The sequence below is a fragment of the Brienomyrus brachyistius genome, chromosome 16, assembly GCF_023856365.1.
Source record: "Brienomyrus brachyistius isolate T26 chromosome 16, BBRACH_0.4, whole genome shotgun sequence".
Classification (NCBI taxonomy): domain Eukaryota; kingdom Metazoa; phylum Chordata; class Actinopteri; order Osteoglossiformes; family Mormyridae; genus Brienomyrus; species Brienomyrus brachyistius.
In genome coordinates this window covers 15416575-15440123 of record NC_064548.1, presented here as the reverse complement: position 1 = coordinate 15440123, position 23549 = coordinate 15416575, and the positions used below count along the sequence as shown (strand labels likewise).

Below are 23549 nucleotides of genomic sequence, written 5' to 3'. Positions count from 1 at the left end.
GTGGGGGAAGGGGACTGGAGTGCTTAGCAGAGGGGAGAATATAGAAACTCCACACACAGAATGCTGGTAGGGACTAGAATCCTAGTCTCAGAGGTGTGAGGCAACAGTGCTGCCCACTGCAACACTGCGCCTCCCTCCACTGTAGTTTTCACTGGTTTTCAGTCTCCAAGAGTGATGCATAGTGAGTCATGTGATATCCACCTGATTCCATATTTTAGAGAGTAAGAATGAAGGAAAATCAGGGGCCGGCTAACTGATAAATGGTGATTGGAACTATGCAATATGGGAATCTCTTATGGAAAACGCCTGTTATCGCATGATAAAGTGATGATGCATGTTCAATATATCTAATATATAAATGATTATCTGTACCACATGAAATCATCCAGTATTCAATATAGCAACATTATTGTGTTTTTTTTCTTCTTCATTTTCATACATGTAGGTGTGAGTACTAAACTAAGGGCTATTTGTTGTTCTTTACAGTAAACCGTGAAGACGTCTGCTCTGCCTCTAGTATGTAACGGGTAACCTATCGGAAAAACCCCTCTGTCGTGTCCTTGAAACATAAGTGATTCTGACATCATTCATTGAGGCAAGAAGAAGAAAATTGTTACAATCGGGTATGTCGGTCCTGGAAAAAAAAGAGCTCTACAGCCCACGAGCTTCTCTCATTGGCTGTTGCCCCTCTACATGGTTTATGAACCCAGAAAGGAAGACCGTCGATGTAGCCAGTGGTCTCTTCTGCGGTTGGGGTTGCGGAGCTGAAGGTGTCCCTTTGGCAGAGATAAAACCACAGTGGCAAATGCCCCAGTTTTAGACAACAGGATGCTGGCACAGATCCTGCCTAGAGCCTGAGCATGAAAACGGCCCGAAAACAACGTGAGCAGGTGTCCAATTTTCTGCTGCTGTCCTCTTGTCTTTCCTGATGAGGGTCTATCTAGGCGGGCAGACAAAGGAACGGTAAAATGTAATCTGGTAACTTTACTCTTCAATCATGCAAGTCTGTTGCACTGGCCTGATTTATACTTAATCTCTCAACGTGTCGTAGCACCACAAAGGAAGTACAGAATTGAGTAAATTGACTGATTAAAAGGGCTTTTCTTTATACTTCTTCAACCGATTCGCTCACTAAAAACACAAGTAATCTCAGGTTTTCCATTAAGGAACATCTAAGCATAAAGAACACGAAAATTAATTAACCATATCGCTGCAGGAGTTAACGATTATATATATATATATATATATATATATATATATATATATATATATATATATATACATGCAAAAATCATGCAATAATCATGTACTGAAAAATGATATGTTGTCACAGTTTTACGGTATTAATGTACTTTAAATATCCAGTGTGTATTTAAAATTCAAATCATACTTAGAGATATAGATGTCCATGAACAAAAAAAGCTGCTAAGCTGTCATTGTAATAAAACAATTATGTCTTATTAGAAAGTCATTTCATACCATTGATGTTAATATAGTTCCAGAATAGTCAATAAAAGGGTTCTAAAGGAAGTCATCTAGAAAAGATGTAGGAGCGGTGTCATAGAGAGTGCTGTACACTAACTCTCGTGCAAACTGCAGGACGGATGTTTTTGCTCTTCTTTAGACATTCGCATTTCTCATAAGAGGAAGATAAAACGTCATATTCCCTCAGTTCCATCTTCTGGTGCTGGATTCCCCTAAGGTTAGGGATGGCCTATATTAACTGTGCACATGAATCGAATCCTGAACTAAACAGTTAGAGAGAAGGATTTGAACCGTCCATTTTTATAAATCTTAAATTATAATCTTCATGGTGCATTCAAGTGTAGTTATTTAGTCACGACCTGCATAGCCGATTTAATTAAAGTGTAAATTTGACTTTATTCTTAAGCGGCCTTCTCTAGAACCTTCCTTTCTGAAACGTACATTAATTTAACATTAATGCCATAACTAGTTCAAGTTTAGCGAATTTTGCATTTAACGGTAAGACATATTTTTGTAGGTATTCCCAAAATCTACAATGAAGTGTTTGGAGACTGTAATTATTCCCAAGGCAGTACTACTCTAAAACATAAAGCAAGATTTAATTACGTAATGCCTTTTTTTTTTATATATATATATATAAAAAAAAAAAGATTTACACTGTAGGCCTCAGGATAACCCACTTCAAAGGTGACTAATTCCAGCGCACTCTCTCTGCCATAGCCGGTTGTGGGGATGTGGCCTGTAATCTGCTCATGAAAGGTCACCGCCGAGAGCTCAATTATTATGCTACTTTTCATCTTTCTGTGCACATAAGAGGGTCCTGTCTTTCCTTCGTAGGTCCTAAGGCAATGTTGCATCAAAAGCTTGCGTTGCCAAGCCTTGGAAGATTGCAACTCCATCACAGAGACTGAGTGTTAACAGTATCATTTCATGCTACAACGATGCACTTCTGAAATGTGTTTGCTGCCCTTCAGGTTTAAAATTAATTTAATTGGTTTATCTTGCAAGGAAATGCTACAAAAGGTTTTTTACTCGTAGATCATTTTATAGTAAAATTTGTCGATATGATGTGCTTTGTTCTTCAGATTTAACCACCAGCGTTATCAATATGCCAGCAATAGAAAAGGTTGCAATATTTTTCATGAAGGCTCCTATTTACTCCTGTTTTGTTTTTTTTTTTTTTCATGTTACGCATTGTGGCATTTCCGGTTGACAGAACTGGAAATGAAACTGAAGTGTGTAGATTCATTTGCATAAACATCAAAATTCCAGGACGATTAAATCAACGCACAGCATCAGAATATTAATAGTTTACTGTGGCAAGAATGTGTCAGCATTGTGCCGAACTCGCTTAGCAGATTTACTTATTGCAACATTTTAAAGCAGTGTTACTTTGACGACACCCAGATCTTGGATCTTTGGCAACTTGAAAAATCACAGGATTAAGAGTCACAACAACCAGAAATGTTGCCTACATCAGTCTCCAGGGTAACAGTGCCTGCAAAACAAGCTGTAATCATATGATGACACTGCCGCTGTAACTCAGACAAGTAACTCTTCAGTACTCTCTGCGTGAATAATTAAAAAAAAGCACACACACCTCTCCTGGGTACCGATGTCTGAAAAAAGTGATGTCTTGATAGAATTGTAGAACATGCTTTGTGTTGACCTTTTTAACCCCTGTCTGATTGGCTTCTTGTCTCTTCTGCCTCAATGCGGTGCAACAATAATGAAAATGTACAGTATATGAGTTGCTTATACTGTTAATTAATTGCTTAATTATCTATAACATGTGCGGTTCTTTATATAATGTGATTTATGATTTTTCACAACCTTTATGAGGTTTGTGGCAGTTTCTTTGTAACAGCGTTTGCTCTGTTTCTTCGCTGATTGGTAAATGTAAGCTTATGCTTTCTGTTATTTTTTTTTCAGGTAGTTTTCAACTATGTAAAGTATTTCACTCCCACGCCATGGAAGTCGACCAGCGTCTGCTGGACACGTTGCCCCTGGGCCAGCTGGCGCTGAGGCAGGTCCGTTGTGACCAGATACAGGCCTATTATGAGCGCGAGAAGGTCTCACAGAAGCAGATGGAGCCCAAGAAGATGCAGATAGTCACTTTTCCCAAGTCCGACCTTCTCCAGGAGGCCATTGTGCATCACAACCATAAGGAAGGTAAGTTATAGCCATATAGAGCCACATATACCAGTGGTTCTCAACCTTTTTCCAGGTCAGTCGCTACCCTATATCAAGTATAGGTTTAAATTAACGCTATGATCAATTGCACGGTGTACTCTGCAATTTTTTCCAATCAATGCCTAATGCACAAATCTGATTGGATGTGCCAGTGAATTTTAAATTAAGTATCTGTGGTTTGTCTTCTTGGATTGGTTGAGTGTTCATAAGTTTTATACTAAACAGTTGCAGACCCAAGACCTATTCATATAGGTCAATTCTAGGATTGGGGCTGGGAAATCTGATCCCAGATCAGCATAGGAACTTGCTGGTTTTAAAATGCTCACATTTCCAACTCTGTCTCGCGACCCATTCAGAACTTGCTGCGACCCAAATTTGGGTTGCGACCCATAGGTTGAGAATCGCTTATATATACAGTAGTTGATGGTATCTATTTCTATACTACCCCTGTAATTAAATAATGCATATGTTGCTCTTTCATTCTTTTGCCTCTTTTTTGTGTGATAAGGTTTCCTCACTGGGATCAAAGCTGCATGCTGTCAGCACTTCATGACTAATAGAATTATCACATCTTACAAACAGAACATGTGGATTATTAGAGATTTTGGGCACAGTGCGATAAAGGCGATTTGCTAAAATTCATCTTCACAAAGGAATGAAAAGGCTCCTGTCAGGCAGGGCTCCAAATGAATCTCAAACTGGCGACTAAATGACAGATGATGGACAAATGATTTTTATCTCTATGTATAGTATTGTGTGTGGTTTTGTGGAACATGGACATCAGCCTGTTGCTTTAAATTGTGGGGACAATGAGCTGCTGGAGTGAACATTTTGATGATTTTTCTGTATTGCTTTCTTGTCTTTGCTTGTCGTATTTCAAATATGCAATTTTTGAGTTCAGTAAGTTTAAAGTCCCAGTCTTTGGCTGATTAGTGATGTTTGGTCATGAAGACCTTATTGGTGGCACTTTCTACTGTATGAATGCCATGTCTATAAGAATCTATGAACACATTCATAGCACATTATAATGCATCCATAAAGCATTTTAAACATGGCTATAAGTATTTATGAAACACAGCATAACACATTATAGTCATATTTATTATATATTATGAATGCTTTATTAAGTTCTCATCTATAATGCTCATTAGATACCTTCATAATGCTACACAGAGTATCCCTATTTCTTATACTGAGCATTATAATGCTTCATGAGGGTACCTACAGTATATGACATTATACATTTTTAGTTTGAAGTATTATAATCAACACTATAATGACTTATGACTGTCAATAGAAGATGGTGCAATGTTTTATTAATTCTTATACTGACCATTATAATGCATTATGAAGGTATTTATTATTATTAAGCGAAGTGTTACCACCTCATTTAATGCAGTATAGCAGTAAGGATGCATTTAGCCCCATATTTGTCTCATGGACCATTCATTTGTATCTTTAAAAGCTGGCTGTGCAGCTGCTGCCACAGTCAGTTCATGCTGATTTATATCATCCCTCCCAGCATCCACAACATGTCAATATTTAGCTCTCTTTGGCAGCCATTATAGTCCAGTCTGCATCAGAGACCAGCTGGTTTGCTCACTGGTATCCTGCAGAGTTTTTGGCTGAAAAGGCCTCAAAACCTTTACCATCCTAATAGTTGCTCACCAGGTCCAATGATAAATGGTTTCCTGTAAAGCCTATTATTTGCCATAGCCAATGTTTTCCAAGAAGCATCTTAAGTGTAATGTGGATTCATCCCAGGTCCTTTCTATGCCAAGTTCTGAATGGTAGATGAAAATGTTGTGCGAACTGGTAGCGGACAAATTTGCAGCGGAACCCCTTATGCAATGTCCATGTTCTTTAATGAGTGTCTCTAATTTGTCTTTACTGAAACACGACGCCAGTACAAAAGAATCAGAATCACTCATTCATAGCTACTTTGGGGAAAAAAATTATACAGACATAAATGCATTTTATGATTTCTTGGCATATTGAAAGAGGGATGTAAAATCGGAAGGATTTAAAACGTCTTGCTGGAATTTTACCGGATGATTTAAGAAGCCTATCTCAAATTTTTACCGGCCACTGTATCTAGCAGAAAATGAGATCAGCACACACATCCCACACATTGTCAGCTGCACCAGGATGAGGCGTGAAGGAAAATTCCTGGTCTGACACTTCTTCCTCTTTCTGGGAAACACTTACTTGCCAAAAACTAGCGCGAGTAATCCAAGCCATCGACAATATTATAGAAAAAAATTAGTAAATGAATAAAAATAGGATCCTCAACAAGTATTTTCTACTAAAGAATCTGATCCCTTTCCACTGTAATCTTCAGAATTTTGTCACTACGTTTCTGTGACTATCAGTTTTAAACCCTATATGAAGACCAGATCAAAACAGTATTTTCACAATATTTTGTTGGGGAACCAGAGAGAATCTGTTTTCAGTCATTGTTATCTGATATACCTTAATGCATTAGCTCCCCTGGTGTGAAAGAAGGGAGGGAGGACGCCAAAAACATTCCACCATGTGAAGTCAGATGTGCAGTTACGTCACTGACAGTCTTTTATGGTTGTGAATAAAGGCACCATGAGAGATAATCTTCAAAGTTTTGCTCTGTGGCAGAGCCTAGGATTTCATCCTTTGCATTCTGTCATCATCAGTGTCTCCATCCTGTCCGTTGTTTTTCCTGTAGAAATCTGCTCAGTCATACACTAAACTCTTATGCTTTGAATCAACAAGAGGAGTATTCTGGCTGATCTAGCCTTACCCAGCACCGATGCCTGTTAATGTATTCAAGCAGAGAGTGGAAGTGATCACATAGAATTAAGTCGGAAACTAAAATGCAGTGCCGAGCACTTGGTAAGGTTTTCCAGTATTCAACAGCAAGTGCATGATTATTTTGTGTAGCAGTGGAGTGTTAACACAGGAAAATAGTATATAAACTTTCACGCAACCTTGAGTAGATTGTCCCAAAGCTCCCTGCCTGGATCTTAATTGGGGTTGCGGAACCGTCAATACTGGAGTGCTTTCCTCATGAAACAGCCCAGGTCCATGAGGCTTGTGGGTCCTATTAAGGCCAAATACAGTAAACAACCAACTGCCGACATTTGATGTAGATTTGGTAAATAATAAGGGATTTTATGTCAGTCAGGAGAAGGCAGTGAAGATGCTCATTATGGAAAGGTCAAGGTGAAAGCCCCGCCCCCCCCCCCCCCCTCCCCCGACAAGTAAAGATGTATCAGCTGTTGTTCAACCAACAATCGGAGTGTCTGAGAATGTTGTCAAGCAGAATGGAGTTGGGCGGGATGGCTAGCAGAAGATTAATGGCATTACAGAAACAAAAGTGAAGAAATGTCATCAATTAGTCGGAAGGCTGACACTAAGCAGCTGTTAGGTATCTAGCGGGGGGTCTTGTCTTCCTCTCATTTGCCACGTCAGATCAGCCAGGAGATCCACTTCACCATGAGTCATCACACTGTCATGTCTGAAGAGGACCATAACATGCTGAGTGAATGTGAACCCTGTGTTATAAATGTCAGCCATTTCAGGGTCATTACCAGTTAATATTGGCGGCCTCTCCGGATTTCAGTGTTGTAAGTATCCTTGAAAAGCTCCGGAGAAGGTTTCTGTGCAATCTCACCATCGCCCAGCTGGCCTCTGTGAGCGCACCTCGGCTAACCACACAGCCAGAGCCTGTTTGATAATTTCACGCATAAAATCTCACTGTTCCTTCTGGCTTCGACACGCCTTATTTTTTGCAATTTCTGAAAAGAAAACTGGGGCAGGTATACTCATGCTCAGCACAATGCATTGTGGGTGAACTCTTGTGCTCCTATTACGCCCACTCGCTTCAAATTCACACTGATGGCCTGTATTTACTGTCACAGATGGGTGTAGTTACCTGAACCGTGATTATATTCTGCCAAATTAACTGAATGAAAAAATTGCAGGCGAGTTGCACTGACAGACCATAAAATGTCTGAAAAGATACAAAATCCTGCATTTATTTGCCACTTTGTACCATTTCAGTTGTTCCATTGAAAGTAATTTATCCAGTAAACAACAATAGCATCATTATATTGGATATTAATTGTAAAATGATATATGTAATTTTCGTTATATCTGCCAGCCTTCTTTTGAATCTGTTTCAAATTTATCTTTGCTGCGCACCCAAATAAGTAATACATAAAGAAGTATTTATAGTCTAGGAGGATTTGGAACAGAATTTCGCAAACGCCTCATACTGCCGTCTTGGTACATTGTCAGTAATGGTAATTACTCCAAGCACGAGTATGCAAGCAAGTCAAATAGGGCTTCATTGTCTCACCAGTCATATTCAGGACACTGCTTATGGTGATGTGAAGCTCGTGGGAGTTAAACTTACAAAAAAATGTTCTGAGGGCCGAAGGAATAATGATTGGTTCAGAGAAATGGCCAATCACATTGTAGAGGAGGCGGGACCAAGACATCTGAATGGTTGGTCCCACCTTTTCTAGTTGCTTGGACCCACCTCTCTCATTTTTCCTTCTGCCCTCAAAGTTCAACTTCTTCTTGTGTAAGTAAACCTCCCATGAGCTGATGTGAATTTATGCTTTATATAACATTATATGAAAGCTAAACTAATATAACAAAATACAAGCAAACAATGTAAAGAGGGAACGGATATTACTGGATGTGTCCCATACAGATTGAAAGCAAAATGGATGTCAGCCGCCTGCTGTCCGATACGGGGGTGTCGTTAATGATTTGGATTTTCAAGCATAGTGGGTGACAGTGAAGCAAATGAAAACGACTTGAAGTCTGGTTGTTTATTTCTTTACAGTATTTCTGTTTCTTGGTGGTGTGGAGCAGGGCTGCATTGTCGCTCAGTGGGTTGCACTGTGACTTCTCACCTCCAGGCAAATTCGTTTCACTCCCGACCCCATCTGTGTGTAGAGTTTTCATGTTCTCCCTCGCTCTTGTGAATTCTCCTCTGGTACTTCGGTTTTCTCCAGCAGTCCAAACACATGCAGTTGAACTGGTGATTCCAAAAAGCTTTAGTGTGACTGTGATTGAGTGAGCATGTGCATTTTCACTGGCAGTCTGTCCAAGGTGACTCCATCTATGCCCTGGGCCTCCTATGATAGACTCCATACACACTGCATCAGTTTACTGAATGACTTGTTATGGAAGATAGGGAGAAGGTACTGTGATTTCATGATATATAATACCGGCACTGTAATAGCATTGAGATTAGCACTGTAAAATGGATGCAATTTTTTTTCATTTGATTCTACTCTAGTACTAATGCTCTCAGACATGCACATAGAAACACGCGCGCACACACAGACCTGTACTCCTATCTTTATGGAGACCGTCCATTCATTTCTATGAGCAGAAGCCAAATCCCAACAATGACAACCTTAACCCCTTACCCAGCCCAAACCAAAACCACAAGAAACCAAACAAAATACAAAGCTTTTGGTATTTTTAGTTTTATGATTGCACTCACAGATTTCTATAAAATTGAATTCTTTTTAAATCACATGGTTGGGACATTTGCTCCCCACAGTGTAATCTGTACACGACCCACACACACCCACACACACACACACACACACACAGACACTTGTGCCAGTGGTTCTCAAGGGCTCCTCATTTGTCCTTCGTTATTAAGTCACAACCCCAAAAAAAAGTTGTTGGTGCAGGTGTGCTGAGAAACTGCCATAGACCACAGTGTACAGAGAATGACTGAACGTCCAGCACTGCTCACCAAAAAGTCGCAGTTTTTTTCCCCACTTCCTTCTGAAAGATCTGGGTCAGCCAGTACTTCAAGGGAAGCATTTAACAAGTGTGGAGTGGAGAGGCAGCGTGCATTTATCTGAAAGAGCAGCAACACATGGTTTCTCCACCTCCTGCAACTACAGCTTAGCCTTGTACAGCCTCTTATCTTCGGAAAAAAAAGAAGGGAAAAAAACCACAACTGCGATTGTAATTAGCTATAATAATTACTGCGGGTTTAACCCGAGAAAGTGACGATGATTGAGAGTGCTGTCAATTGTGAGTCAGTGTGTCTTGTGTGACAGCTACTTAATTTCTGTTCTCTAACGAAGCGATTGGCGCGCGATGTCACTGCGGCTCTTTGATGTTTTGTTTGATGTTGCAGTGCTGCAGCTGCTGAGGGATGGAGTCGACCCCAAAACCGTCATTCCCTCTGGAGGGTCCCTGCTGCATCTGGTAGGGATTTTACGCAGGTCGCCCCTGTGCATGCATTCGTTGCTCGGTTCCGTGAAAAATTATGTACCGTGAACCACTGGATGCCTGCCTGCTATCAAGGCTCTGCTTCGGTCTTATCAGTTCCGGCCAGTTCGGGCACAATTTCACATCCCTGCCCAAACCAGCTCCCCACACTGCTGACTAGATGGTTATTCCTGAATGCTATCAAAAGTACAGCTCGGATCCGTTCTCCAACCTTGACCACGCTCATATCATCACTGCGCTTTTTAGCTCTCAGTTGAACGTTGATATTCAAGGTCAACCACCATTATTGCTACTGTCTGAATAAATGCTCTAAATCTCAAATCTGGAAAAAAAATTGAGAGAAGACGTGCAACTGCATATACCATAGGAGTGTAACTGGAGCTCTCATTTAGACTGTTTTATCTTCCTCATGAACCGTTTGAGATATTCCTTTGAATCCCTTCGGGGTCTACACAGAGAAACTAGGCCACATTACAGGCGGTAGCCAACTATTTCATGGACAGAAGAATGAACACAGAATAATTTATAATATTTCAATGTTGATGTTGTAGTGAAACTGCTTAACATTAATGAATGAGATGACTGTAGATTCGGGGGCGACATGATGGTGCAGTAGTTAGCACTGTTGCCTCACACCCCTAGGACCCGGGTTCGAGTCTCTGCCTGGGTCACATATGTGCAGAGTTTGCATGTTCTCCCCATGTCATTGTGGGGTTTCCTCCGGGTACTCCAGTTTCCCCCCACAGTCCAAAGACATGCTGAGGCTAATTGGAGTTGCTAAATTGCCCGTAGGAGTGCATGTGTGAGTGAACGGTGTGTGAGTGTGCCCTGCGATGGGCTGGCCCCCCATCCTGGGTTATTCCCTGCCTCGTGCCCATTGCTTCTGGGATAAGCACCGGACCTCCCGCAACCCAGTAGGAAAAGCGGTTTGGAAAATGGATGGATGGAAGATGGTGTGAAACTGTTGCCCATCATAAAGATTTGAAAATAATGCTAGGGGCTAAGCCTGCGTGCCAGTTCAGTCAGAAGGTTGCCGGGTCGAACCCAGCCTCAGCATGTCTGCGGCTCCTTGAGCGAGGCCCTTAACCCCCAGCTCCCTGGGTGCCCCAACAAGTGGCTGGCCTTCATGGACAGCTTACTCTACAAAGAGCAAGGGTGTAAATGCAATTTCCCCAAGAGGATCAATAGAAGTATCGGTTATTATTATTTTCACGTAATTTTTAGGTTACGAGCAAGCACAAAGAAGGCGAACAGTCTTGTTTTTTATTATAAATCACAAAGGCTAGTACGCGATAATTGGAAATGAATGTTTTGTTTTGTCATCAGCATTTATGCTGTTATGGGGGACTGTGCATGTCTTTGTGGGTTTGAGCTCTGATGCTGTAATCAGAAGGTCACCAGTTCAAATCCCACGACTGGCAGAATGCTTTTACCTTTGGACCCTCGACCAAGGCCTTTAACCCTAACTTGCTACAGGGACTGGCTGACCTTGCTTTCTCAGTTGTGTGTCACTTTCAATAAAACCGACTGCCGTGTAATTAAAAAATGAATGCTGAAACAAGCTATTTTCTGGTGTTAGGAGGTGTTTGGTCACCTGTGTATGTCTTTATTTTTGTGGTCTTAAATGCGGAGGCTGACCGTTGCCCGATGTAATGCTGCCCCCACTGCAGTGTGCCCGTCACGACAACGCTCTCGCCGCCGAGGTGCTGATCGCCCGCGGGCTGAGTGTGGAGCAGCTGGACGACGACCTCTGGACGCCTCTGCACATGGCCTGTGCCTGCGGAAGCTCGGACACAGCTCTGCTCCTCCTGACGGTCAGCGCAATCCTGCTCTCTTCTTCTCCTTTTCCTCCATTGTCTACCAGTGTCCACTGACAGCGCATGAATCCCTGCTTACCATAATCTGTCTGCTGGTGGGGTTGATTCCAGATTAAATGTTCTCAAAGCTCTACTATCCCCAGTGAACAGCTGTCATATACTCTGGGAAGAGAAGCTTATGCTTTGGTGTGAGAAGCACTGTTGTGTTTTGATGGTTTGCAGTTTTCCTTGCCGAATCATCCAAGTTATGCTTTATATTCCTTCATGAATATTGCTTTTTTGAATAGACTGGTGATGTTAAATGTTTCATTAGTGTGTGATGTTGCCCACCGGATTTAGGTGCAAAGATTTTATGTTAATGTTTTACATTGCTTTAGAATCTTATCTACTTTATGCTTACTGATTTAATAGGAGTTGTGTCCTTTTCTCAAGGGGGAAGGTAGGTTAATTATTTTGAGTTATCTTAGCATTACAGTGCTAAGAGTTGGAGCTGGGGACTGAGCTCTTGGAATTATGCTCTTTATTCATGCTGGGATGTGCAATTACAGCTGTGTCGAAGAAGACCGTTAGGCAGAACTCAAGCACACCACACCGGCACATGCAGTGCACCGGGGGTGGGTCACTAATAATGGCTGTCATCGCGTCTCAAGGGACGGCTGCTGGCGGGGGGTTGTCCTTTTCTTTGCGGCGTGGCGCAGTGTGTCTGCAAGCTCAGTTAATAGTTTGTTAGTTTAGAGGAGTGTGGATAGATTCGAGACGCGTACCCTTCCAACGAACTGAAGGCTGTATGCTGTTAAGAGACAGTAGTTGTGGAGGGCGTCGTGCTGGCTGGGCACTGCCTCGCAGCTGCGCGTAGCGCTGATGGCAGAAATGCTAACACGCATCAGCTTGCAGGAGTGAACAAAACACAGGCCCACGCCTGCTAGGCCGCACAGATATCCGTCAGCCACTCTGTGTTTGTGTTCATGACACGGAGAAGGCGAGAGAACTCCTCTGCCGTGGATTGTCAACTTTCCCCTGGAGACAAAGAGAGGGAGAGATGTGCATTTTTGCAACGTGTTTGTGGGGGGAGACAGCCTTTTCCCCCTTGTAATGGCATCAATCTCACCATCAAAAGCGCCTTGCAGGGAGACACTGGTTACCAGCTGTGTCCCTCGCCCATAGTTTGCTGTCACGATTTGAAGTGCAAAGCACAGTTAGGGCATGTGAGAAATATTGATTCATTACAAACACAGTGTAGCTGAATACAAAAGGCTCAAATAAATATCTGTTATAACCTAAAATAGCTCCTAGATTTTCATAGCAGTTATGCTTCAGAATCAAAGACAAATGGCATGACCTACTTTCTTTAATGTGTTGGTAATGCTTCAGATTAGGCTAAACAATGTGGACCAGCACTCGTATCAGCAAAAGCTCCAATCAAAATGAATAAAATCATTCATTATTTTTCATTCTTGACGCATATATCGTCATCCCATCTGTGTCTGACATCCTTGTTAATTGTGAGTTGGCCTCCCATCCTGCTATCTATGCCAACTTGGCAGAGATATTCCATATTTAATAATAGCTCTTTAGATACTGGGGGGGGGGGTGGATGGGAATATTACTGTATTCTCCAGTTTTTCATTATAGGAATTCTGCTGTGCTAGACGCTTGTCTTATCTGCTGGAATGTCTGATGAAATATCCTTATTGTACTTTGAGCGGTTACGTTTGAAGATAATATATATCACAAATGTATTTCTTATTTGTACATTTATATATAAATAACATTTAGTCTAATGTTTATGGTTGCCCTTATCTACAGTTTGCGTGTGAACTGCTCAGGAGAGTTACACAAAAACATTCTGAGGGCAGAACAAAAAGGATCATTGGTTCAAATCGGAAACCAGTCAGATTGTAGAGGAGGCCGGACCAAGACACCTGATTGGTTGGTCCGATCTCCTCTAATCTCTCATTTGTTTATGGTTAGTGTGGTTTTTGAACACAAGCAAGGTTTCCCAATCACGTGACTTTGTGGTCATCTACCAGTTAAAGCAATCTACCCATTTTCCAAACCACTTATCCTTCTGGGTCACGGGGGGGTTTGGAACCTATCCTGGAAACTACAGGCATGAGGCAGGGAACAACCCAGGACAGAGGGACCAGCCCGGGACAGGGCACACTGACACAATTTAGTGTCAATGTGTCTTTGGACTGTGCAGGGAAACTGGAGTACCAGGAAAAAACCCCACAGCAACAAGGGGGGGAACATGTGAACTCCACACACATGTAACCCAGGTGGAGACGTGAACCCAGGTCCCAGAGGTGGGAGGCAATAGTGCTAACCACAAGCAATCTATGTTATGTGATTATCCCAAAGTGACTTTGCTGGCTGGCAAAGGATCAGGGAGGTCGTGGGGATCTATCCTCTCTACAGGAGAGTCTTTCAGCTCTTCACACACCAACACTCTTGTCATTCATACATGGAACACAGCTGAAAGCATGATGACAGAGTACGTTTGACTCCACAGTTTCTATTCTGATTCCTTCTTCATTCTCGACTGATGTGTGATATTACTTAGTCCAACTGTTTCGTCTCAGTCTTTGTGTGTCTCTGATATACAAAGATCGCTCAATATCTATTGCTTGTTTGTTTTTGTTTTTTACCTATTTTTAATAAACACTAAGAACTGCATTTCTTTGCTCTTCTCTTTTCCATCAGATTACCAGGCCTGCGATGCAAATCATTCATTGTATATTTGGATTTTGTTGCACCAATAATCGAGGTGTTTTGTTTGAAGGATGGAACAGAACTGTGGCTTTGACGTTCTGTCAGGTTACAGATCCTCCCCCTATTTATCATAACTTGTTACGGAAGAGACACTCAGAGGGCAAAGGTCAGCTTATTAGCCCCTGTTATCAGGCCTGGGAGTAACCCTCCTATATGTATGTCAGAATTTATTAGGTCACGTTAGACAGATGATTCACTTAAAGAATCGATAAAAGGATTTAGCTCAGACTGCCAACTACGTGATTGGTCATATATCTTGAGGGCTGTATCTTTGATGGCAGAATCCAGTCTTGGAGCTCAGCAGTGGTTTGGAATTTTTGCTAAATCAGTGATGTCATTGTGTATTTTCCATAACAATAGATTTGCAGTGAAGGTAATTTTAGAGATACTGCTAATTCTTTGTTGTAACTATTTAATCACTATGTAACTCAGCTGAGGCACCTCTTTTATCCACTGTCAGCACAATGGACTTAGCGATATCTGTTTTAATAGGAGTTGAAATTATAGAATTATAAGTTTGAAATTATAGTAAATTCTGGCATATCTGTACGGTTGTTAGCAAATATTTACAAATATTATTTAGCAAATATAACTAAATCTGTGCAGTATAGAGGTGAATGGCAAACCCTGAGTAGTGTCACGACTGGTGGACGGGTGCGCTGGAGAGCATAGCTTGTGCGGCTCGGAGAGCAATCAAGAAGCGAGCCCCAGGCAGGATACGGGACGAACGGGGTTTATTCAGGAGATCAGAACAGGAAACGTAGCACGATAACTGACATCAATGACGGACGAGGACCACAGGTAAGACCAGGACTTAAAACAGGACAAGAGTAATCAAAGTAATCAGACACAGCAGGAGACGATCAGGGAAGTACACGTGGGTAAGCAGGGGGCGTGGCACACACGAGGAGCGGACGAGCCGGGCATGACAAGTAGCATATTCAAACCGGCAATTTGTGCAGTTTGGTTATATGGATTTAAAACACACAGACACACACATGTTTGTATTTATATCTTTGTGGGGACTGTCCCTTCATTTCCATGGGGAAAACCTTAATCCCAGCACTGACAACCTTAATCCCCACCCAGCCCTAACCTTTACCATAAGTAACCAAACAAAATAAAAGATTTTTGGCATTTTTAGTTTTTTGATTTGTCACAGATTTTTATGAAATTGAGTTTCCCAAAAAGGTGGTCCCCACAACGTCAAATTAACAGGCTTTTATCACATTATGGGACATTAGGGTTCCCACAATGTAATATACACATACCCTCCTCACACACAGACAAAATGATGAATTTCAAAATTTATAAACTTAAAAGTTACAGTCAGTTCTGTTGTCAGTGTACTGTCTTAAAATTTGAATGTATGTACTATAAGGAGATTTTTTTGAAACGTCATAATATTAGACTTAGTTATAATTACTTGTAATTGTAGTTACTAATTATCAGTAATGTAAAATTAAAATACAGTTACACATTCAGTATTTCATGCTAACATATAAATAATATAAAATCATTTTCACTTATTTCTCTTATTTTCTATCACCTAGTAAGTGAACTAATTTATCTGTTTGTATTGCAAACAATTAGATATAGTGTTCTCTCAGAAGAAAAAACGTATTTGGTTTTCCTTGCAGTATTTAAGATTAAATTTCCACAAAATTCATTATCTGTATTGCGATATACGGCACGGGCTGGGACTGCATTTTAAAGTTCTGACCGCAAACACTGATGCAGTGGTCTCTCGTAGCACGTTGCTGCAGCTGCTGTCAGCTTCAATAAATCTTGCTTAAACTCCATTTTCATAATCCTGGTCTGCGCTTTGTCAAATCAGGCAGTAACTTGTACAGCTACACATCTCCAAATTTACAGGGCCGTCTGCATATTACATTGCACGCTTAGTAAATATCCTCAAGCCTTTTACTGTTGCCATCATCAGCAGTTTTGTAAGCGCTGAAAAAAATGTATTAAAAAAAGAATAAGCTGGATTTTGCATAGGAACTTCGCCTAAGGTATGGTGTTCATTTGAGAATCAAAATTAATTATTCAGTAGCTGTATTTTTGTGAGTATTTCACACCAAGAGTCCACCACAGAACATTTTATTACAGCAGATTTACATATGACTAGCACCAGAATTCTTCTCCTTTTTTATTTCTGTAGGGCTTGATTAATTTAAAAGAATGTCATCTAGTAAATCCATTATCTCCTTCATGTTTGGCTTCCTGATACTTTTTCATCTAATGTGCTCACCATTTGATGGTCTCTGTTGGCCTGTCGATTGTCCTTTAGGAGACGGAGACAGCCTGAAATCAATTACACTGATACTCCCATTGTAGGTCTCTGCACAAGTAAGTACTGTAGCTGGTAACCATGGTAAAACTCTGCCTGTTCTCCAGAACCCGCTTTCCTCTGTATCTATGGATCTATGGCTGGAGTGAGATTTTCAATTCCAGACAAGTCTGCACACACATGCACACTCATTTACATGTGTGTAAGAGCTTTATTACCTTGTAAATAGTCTGTAAGGTCTGAAAAATACCTCAATGCTTTTGATGTAGCTAATTTTAGGTCTATAATGGAGTAATATAGATTTGCTGTAAGGTTTCTTGCATGAGTGTGAGAGGCTGAAAGCCTGAGTGTCACAGCAGATGATGAGTGGCAACCCTGTATGAATAAGGAGACATCAGTCAGATTCAGAGGGTTCACTGCAAATAAGAGCCTTGAATGCAATCAGTGGAACATATTTCAGTATAACTGCGCTCATCTCTGGGGTGGACTGATGCAGTCAGTTTTGATGTCGATCATTTTTCTGATTCATGGGGATGGAGTCATAAAGCATTCACGTACTGGATATTAGGCTTGACAGGTGACAGTGAAGGCATCAGAAGGGGAAGAGTTTAAAGACTGACAAGTTGTACGTGTTTTTATCGCACACGAAGGGTGACACTTCAGATTAAATAACAGCAAAATCACCGTGCAACAACTCTAAGTAGAACCTGCAACTGAGATCCAGTATTATAAGATGCAGATTAATAGATTTAATTTTTATATAGCCTGGTAGAGGAAGCATAGTTGAATTCACCTACAATACAATGTACAATCATTTCCTTTATAAAATAGATGATCTGACTCCATACCTGTTCGTATTATTCTGGGTACTTTGAATGTGTCTAATCACACTGCACTGTCTCCAATTCGATTGCCGTGAACAATGTAGGTTTTTCTCTCTGCTTATTTTTACTGCTATTTTTATTGTTCTCCAATCCACATGGAAGGCTGGTGCCAGTGTGTTGCTGCAGGACATCTATGGGAACTTCCCCATGGACTACACCGTGGAAGGAAGTGAGACGGATTACATTCTTATGAAGTACCTGAAAATGAAAAGTAAGTATTTCCTGTGCTGGTTTGTTCAAGCTTGTTCACCACGGCCAGTCCGAGCCTGAAGGCAACATTGGGTTTTAAAAAAGAAATCGACAGTGACTGAACTTGTTAGAGAGAAATTAAGTTTTCTTTCTGTCCAAAATTTAACCAATACTACCTGTCGACAACATAACTTGCCTGACCACTTCTGCTGTATAGTCTCTTTCGAGAATAATTGTTCCCCTCAGAAAAGCAAAGAATGCCAACACTTTCAAAAAAAAGTACCCAGTTGTACCTTTGAAGGTACCATTACTCGTCAGTAGGGCTGTATCCTCAAGGCTCTGCCAATTGTACCTTAACTGTACGTAAATGTAGCTGTTAAGGTACAGAAATGGACTCTTAGGAACATTTTTGTACCTCTGGGGGTACATCAGTGTTGTTTGTACCTCTGGGGGTACATCAGTGTTGTTTGTACCTCTAGGGGTACATCAGTGTTGTTTGTACCATTGGGGGTACATCAGTGTTGTTTGTACCATTGGGGGTACATCAGTGTTGTTTGTACCTCTGGGGGTACATCAGTGTTGTTTGTACCATTGGGGGTACATCAGTGTTGTTTGTACCATTGGGGGTACATCAGTGTTGTTTGTACCTCTGGGGGTACATCAGTGTTGTTTGTACCATTGGGGGTACATCAGTGTTTGTACATGGCAAACAACGCTGCACTAGGGGTGTACCCTTTTTTCCGACAGTGAATTCAGGTCACTATTTTAATACAGAATTTGTGATGAAACCAGAATCCTTATTTTAAGTCTGTTAGAAAACACCTTCTCATTTCAGCCTCTTGTAGGTATGTTGGGTTAGACCTGGGGGTGGCACAGTGGATACCACACACTTCTGGGTTCAGATCTTCCTCTGCCCGCATATGTGTGGAATTCTGCATGCTCTCCCCGTGTCATCATGGGGTTTCCTCCAGGTATCCCAGTTTCTCCCCACAGTCCGAAAATATGCTGAGGTGAACTGGAGTTACCAAACTGTCCATAGGTATGAATAGTGTGTGTGCCCTGGGATGGCTAATTCCCTGCCTTGTGCTATTAGCTTCTGGATTTGGCCCCGCAACCCTGCATAAGACAAGCAGGTGTGGAAAATGGATGGATGGATGGATGGATGGATGTTTTAGGTATTCAGTTTTATATTACATAGCAACCGTCATGAGAATTTGATATGAAATAGATCCACCAATCATAAGTAGCACTGAAATGTTTGCATAAATGTATGAAAGAACAGCACATGTGGTTCATAAATGGCCATCCATCCATCTTCTAGTCAGAATCATGGGGAGGGGGTGGGGGAGGGGGGGCTGGAGCCCATCCCAGGCAGCAGAGTCGTGAGGCCATGGGTAGAAAGCTGCAGGACACCGGGAGGAGATGTAACCCCCAGATTAACACTCGCGTGGCCCACACTCCCAGCTCTGGGGGTGTGAGATAACAGTGCCGTCCAATCAGCTTCCATGCCACCCCTTCATCAATTACATCCACTCATAATTACAAATTTAATAAGTTTAATTACAAAAAACTGAAGAAAATGTAGACGTATTTCAAATACCATTAGGGAATTTTATTTGAGAATGTGAAAAAAGTCCTTGGGGGAGCCTGTGAAACATTTTTGACGTTTAATTAAAAAATAGACTTTTTTAAAAAATGAAGAGGAGTACAAGCACGTGTTTAACAGTCAGCTGATGGTAAACAGGCATCCTTTAATGCCAGCTGTTAGGACAGTGCACAGATAGAAGACCATGCACCTGGTTGTCGGGTGGGAACCTGCTGTATGTCAGTTTAGTAATATGTTTGCACATCATTTGCACTGCAGGAAGGAAACTGGCAAGATACTTATCTGAATTTCCCAAGACTTTATGGAACATCGCTGCTTTACAGCAGAAATTATGCTCGATTCACACCCAGGTTCCAGGATTCCCAGGTGTACCATCAGGAGTAAATGATTACCTGTCGAACTGAAATGCTCCATCTTCTGTTACCACCGATGGTGGGAGTCTAAACAATAAAGGATGTCTTATGTTTTTTTACCAGATTACACATCCAGGTTAAACACGTGTCACGCTCTACCATCAGTAAGCTCTCAGTGAAGCCTGTAGGAAACATCAAACGCAGAAGATGCCCTGTCCTGCTCTCTGCCTATATCCGCGGATTCAGGATACAGGCAGCCGACACAGAAACCGTGCCCAAATCTGTCCCGGCGGTATTATCCTAATGTGGAATTAATTGACCGCTAAAGAACTCCTCCATGTAGGCAGCTGACCACGTTGGCTGTAATGTAAGTTAATGTCTGGACTGCAGGTCAATGCCTGCAGTTATGATGAGTGTCTGTACTGGCTCAGCTACCTGGAGGCTCAAAGCAGTAATTTGGCACAATTATGATACATTGTACATGATTATGTGCAGATGCTAAAATGACTCTGAATTAAAAATAGATTAAAAGCAGGATGCCAAACTTACATTACTCATGTTGCCCTTTTATGGAGTGAGGAGTAGGGCTGATTTTTGGTGAAAAAAAAAAAAATCCAATCATGCCAGTGATTAAATTAAAAGGCTGCCTGATTTTTTTCCTTCCCTTTGTATGTAATCATTAATGCGACCCACATCTGTAATGAAGAGGATTCCTGCCTTTCTGAAGCACGTTCTGCAGGGAGGATGCATAGAGTTCCTCGGCTCTGCTTTGATGCTACGCTTCCTTGCAGTCCATCGCTCGCACAGCCCAGCACCGCCTCCGTAGCCGTAGCAGCCTTGGACTTAGTGTTAAGTCACTAATGGTTTAATTTATTAAACTTAATGACATTATATGGTGAAGGAGTGCTCGTTCGTCGAAAGAGAGCTTTATAAATGTGCCTATTAGGAGTGATTGCTGATGCCTTTGGTATTTTAGCTATTGCAACCCACAGTGTTGCCATGGGAACCATTCGACCTCCCCTACCAATTGAAAAGAGGATTAATAAAATTGCTGAGGGATCATTGTCGATATCAACAAGAGTTAGACACTGTTTATTAGGGGAGCACATTTCATATGTCATTAATCATTAAACAGCCGGGTACAGTACAAGAGATACAATGTTACATCTCCTACCTGCCCGGAAAGTCTTCCGCATTTTATTTAAATGATGTTCATGTTTTGAAAAAATGTACAGATAACTATTATCTACTGTTATTTAAAGTGGTGTTATCTAACTATTAGAGGCAGTGTAAGATGCTGTTCCTCTTGTGACAGTACCTGGAAAAACCATTTGTGGGCAAAATTCAGAACAGGGTCCCCAACTATTTTTCCCTGAAGAACACATTCCATCAACAACACAAGGCAAAGGTTCGCTAACTGGGGGGCGGAGGTCTCGAATGTAAAATTTGCAGGTGGGGGGGCTTCCGACAGTAAAATTGCCAGGCGCGGTGGCGCTGGGGGTGTGCGGATTGATCTGTATGGATTCAGTTCAGTATATGAAATAACATTAAAATGCGGTGGAACGGTGCACCATTGCCATAATGTATATAACAGTCTAGTCCCCTTTCTGCAGGTCTGGATTTGGACATCCTGCACCTCCTGAAGTCCCAGTGCCAGTCATCCATGCTATCTGATGTCCAGCACCTTCTGGCCACTGGGGGGAGTGTCAATGAAGTGAATGACGAAGGTGTCACATTGGTGCGTGATATCCACCGCACTGTCCCGCTTCGGCATTTTTGCCCAGCCACTTGGGCAACTGATCTATTTCTTACACATTTCTCTTAGAAACCCCCCCTTGATTTACTGTGTATAAGTCTGCTATTGACAGTTGCAGTATCCTACTGTAAGCGTACACTCAGAACTTGCAAAATCTTTTTAGCTATAGTTATGTACATCTCCTTCTCTGTAATCTTCATTCCTCTTTACTTGGGGGTCTGATTTGTCCTCTTTCTTCAGCTGCACATGGCCTGTGCCAGTGGCTTTGAGGACGTTGTCTCTCTGCTGCTGGAGGCTGGAGCTGATCCCCAGGTAGCCGATGACAGCTCCTCAACTCCGCTCCACCTGGCCGCCAGATATGGACAGGTAGCCCTTCTACGCCTCCCAGGTTACTGCTGCTGACCTTCAGCCCATGCATCTGTCATCACCTGTTCAAGCTGGGACTGTCTGCCGTAGCACAGATTCCAAGATGATGTTGTATCTTACCCTCTCTGTAAATTGGTGTTTTTTTTTCAGCTCGCTGAGATTCTTTTCTCATGTGTACTTGTTGATTACACGGATAAATGTTGCATTTGAATGCTGGCACCAAACTTGTGGGTGGATCTGTTTGCTAGAAATGTTTTTGACAAGTGAAACACTGAATTTGAGTCATTTGCAAGCTTCTGACAAAGGAAATTTGCCCATATTTATATTTTTTGGGAACACTTTCTATTAATGCTACATATAAGAATCTATGAACACATTTATAATGCATTATAATGTATTCATAAAGTATTATAATCATGGCTATATCTATGTATAAAAAGGCATAACACATTATAGTCATCTATATTATTCATTATAAATGCTTTGTGAAGCTGTCATCTATATTGCACTATAGATACCTTCATAATGCAGTACAAAATATCCTTAATTCTTACACTGGCCATTATAATGCATTATGAAGGTATCTATAATGCATTATACAGTATATGACAGCTTCGGTGGCATGGTGGTGCAGTGGTTAGCACTGTTGCCTCACAACTCCGGGACCCGGGTTTGAGTCTCCGCCTGGGTCACACGTGTGTGGAGTTTGCATGTTCTCCCCATGTCATTGTGGGGTTTCCTCCGGGTACTCCGGTTTCCCCCCACAGTCTAAAAATATGCTGAAGCTAATTGGAGTTGCTAAATTGCCTATAGGTGTGTATGTGTGAGTGAATGGGGTGTGAGTGTGCCCTGCAATGGGCTGGCCCCCCATCCTGGGTTGTTCCCTGCCTCGTGCTCATTGCTTCCGGGATAGGCTCCGGACCCCCCGTGACCCAGTAGGATAAGCGGTTTGGAAAATGGATGGATGGATGGATGGATGACAGCTTCACTTATCTGAATTTATCTGAGCTTATGAAGTATCATAATCAACACTATAATGCCTTATGACTGTCAATAGAAGATGCTGTAATACTTTATTGATTCTTATACCGGCCATTATAATGCATTATGAAGGTATCTATAATGCATTATAGATGAGAGCTTTAAGGAAAGTGTTACCCATTTTTTCCCCATTCTCCCATGCTCTCTCAAGGACATTCTAAGTAATGTTGTCATATTAAGATCTGTACTTGCCTCCACCCATCATCATGACCTTGTTGTTAATAACCTTTAATAACAGTGATAGCCCCAGGCATTGTGTTAACCCTCTGGCTGTCTGTTTGGAGCATCTACTCATGGTTTCATCTATTTTAATGTTTTCTTGTCAAGAAGTAAAGTTCTCCTTTCCCCCTTTATGTCTTTCTGTCTTTACTGATCGGCAAAAAGATCAAGTACAAAGAATACATTTTTTCTGCTTTCAGCAATGGTAATGATGAGCTCTCTGGGGCTATGAGATCCAATACGAACATTTAATCAGCAGGAAATTTCCTCTGGGTGAAAACCCGATACTCCGATACGTTAAACGGGACGTTTGTTTTTACTCACAC

At 41.6% G+C, this 23549-nt stretch overlaps 1 protein-coding gene across 3 annotated transcripts in view; it reads left to right on the top strand.

The window, feature by feature from the left end:
- The window catches only part of LOC125710073 (unconventional myosin-XVI-like), a 99263-nt gene that overhangs the window by 17698 nt on the left and 58016 nt on the right, over positions 1–23549 (top strand). For all 3 annotated transcript variants that reach the window (XR_007382909.1, XM_048979275.1, XM_048979276.1), the window contains exons 2-7: positions 3418–3657; positions 9833–9903; positions 11598–11741; positions 17796–17904; positions 21455–21579; positions 21838–21963. Coding sequence is in view for 2 of the 3 variants with exons in the window: in XM_048979275.1 (XP_048835232.1) it covers positions 3418–3657; positions 9833–9903; positions 11598–11741; positions 17796–17904; positions 21455–21579; positions 21838–21963 (815 nt within the window). In the remaining variant the exon portion in view is untranslated. The remainder of the gene's footprint in view (positions 1–3417; positions 3658–9832; positions 9904–11597; positions 11742–17795; positions 17905–21454; positions 21580–21837; positions 21964–23549) is intronic.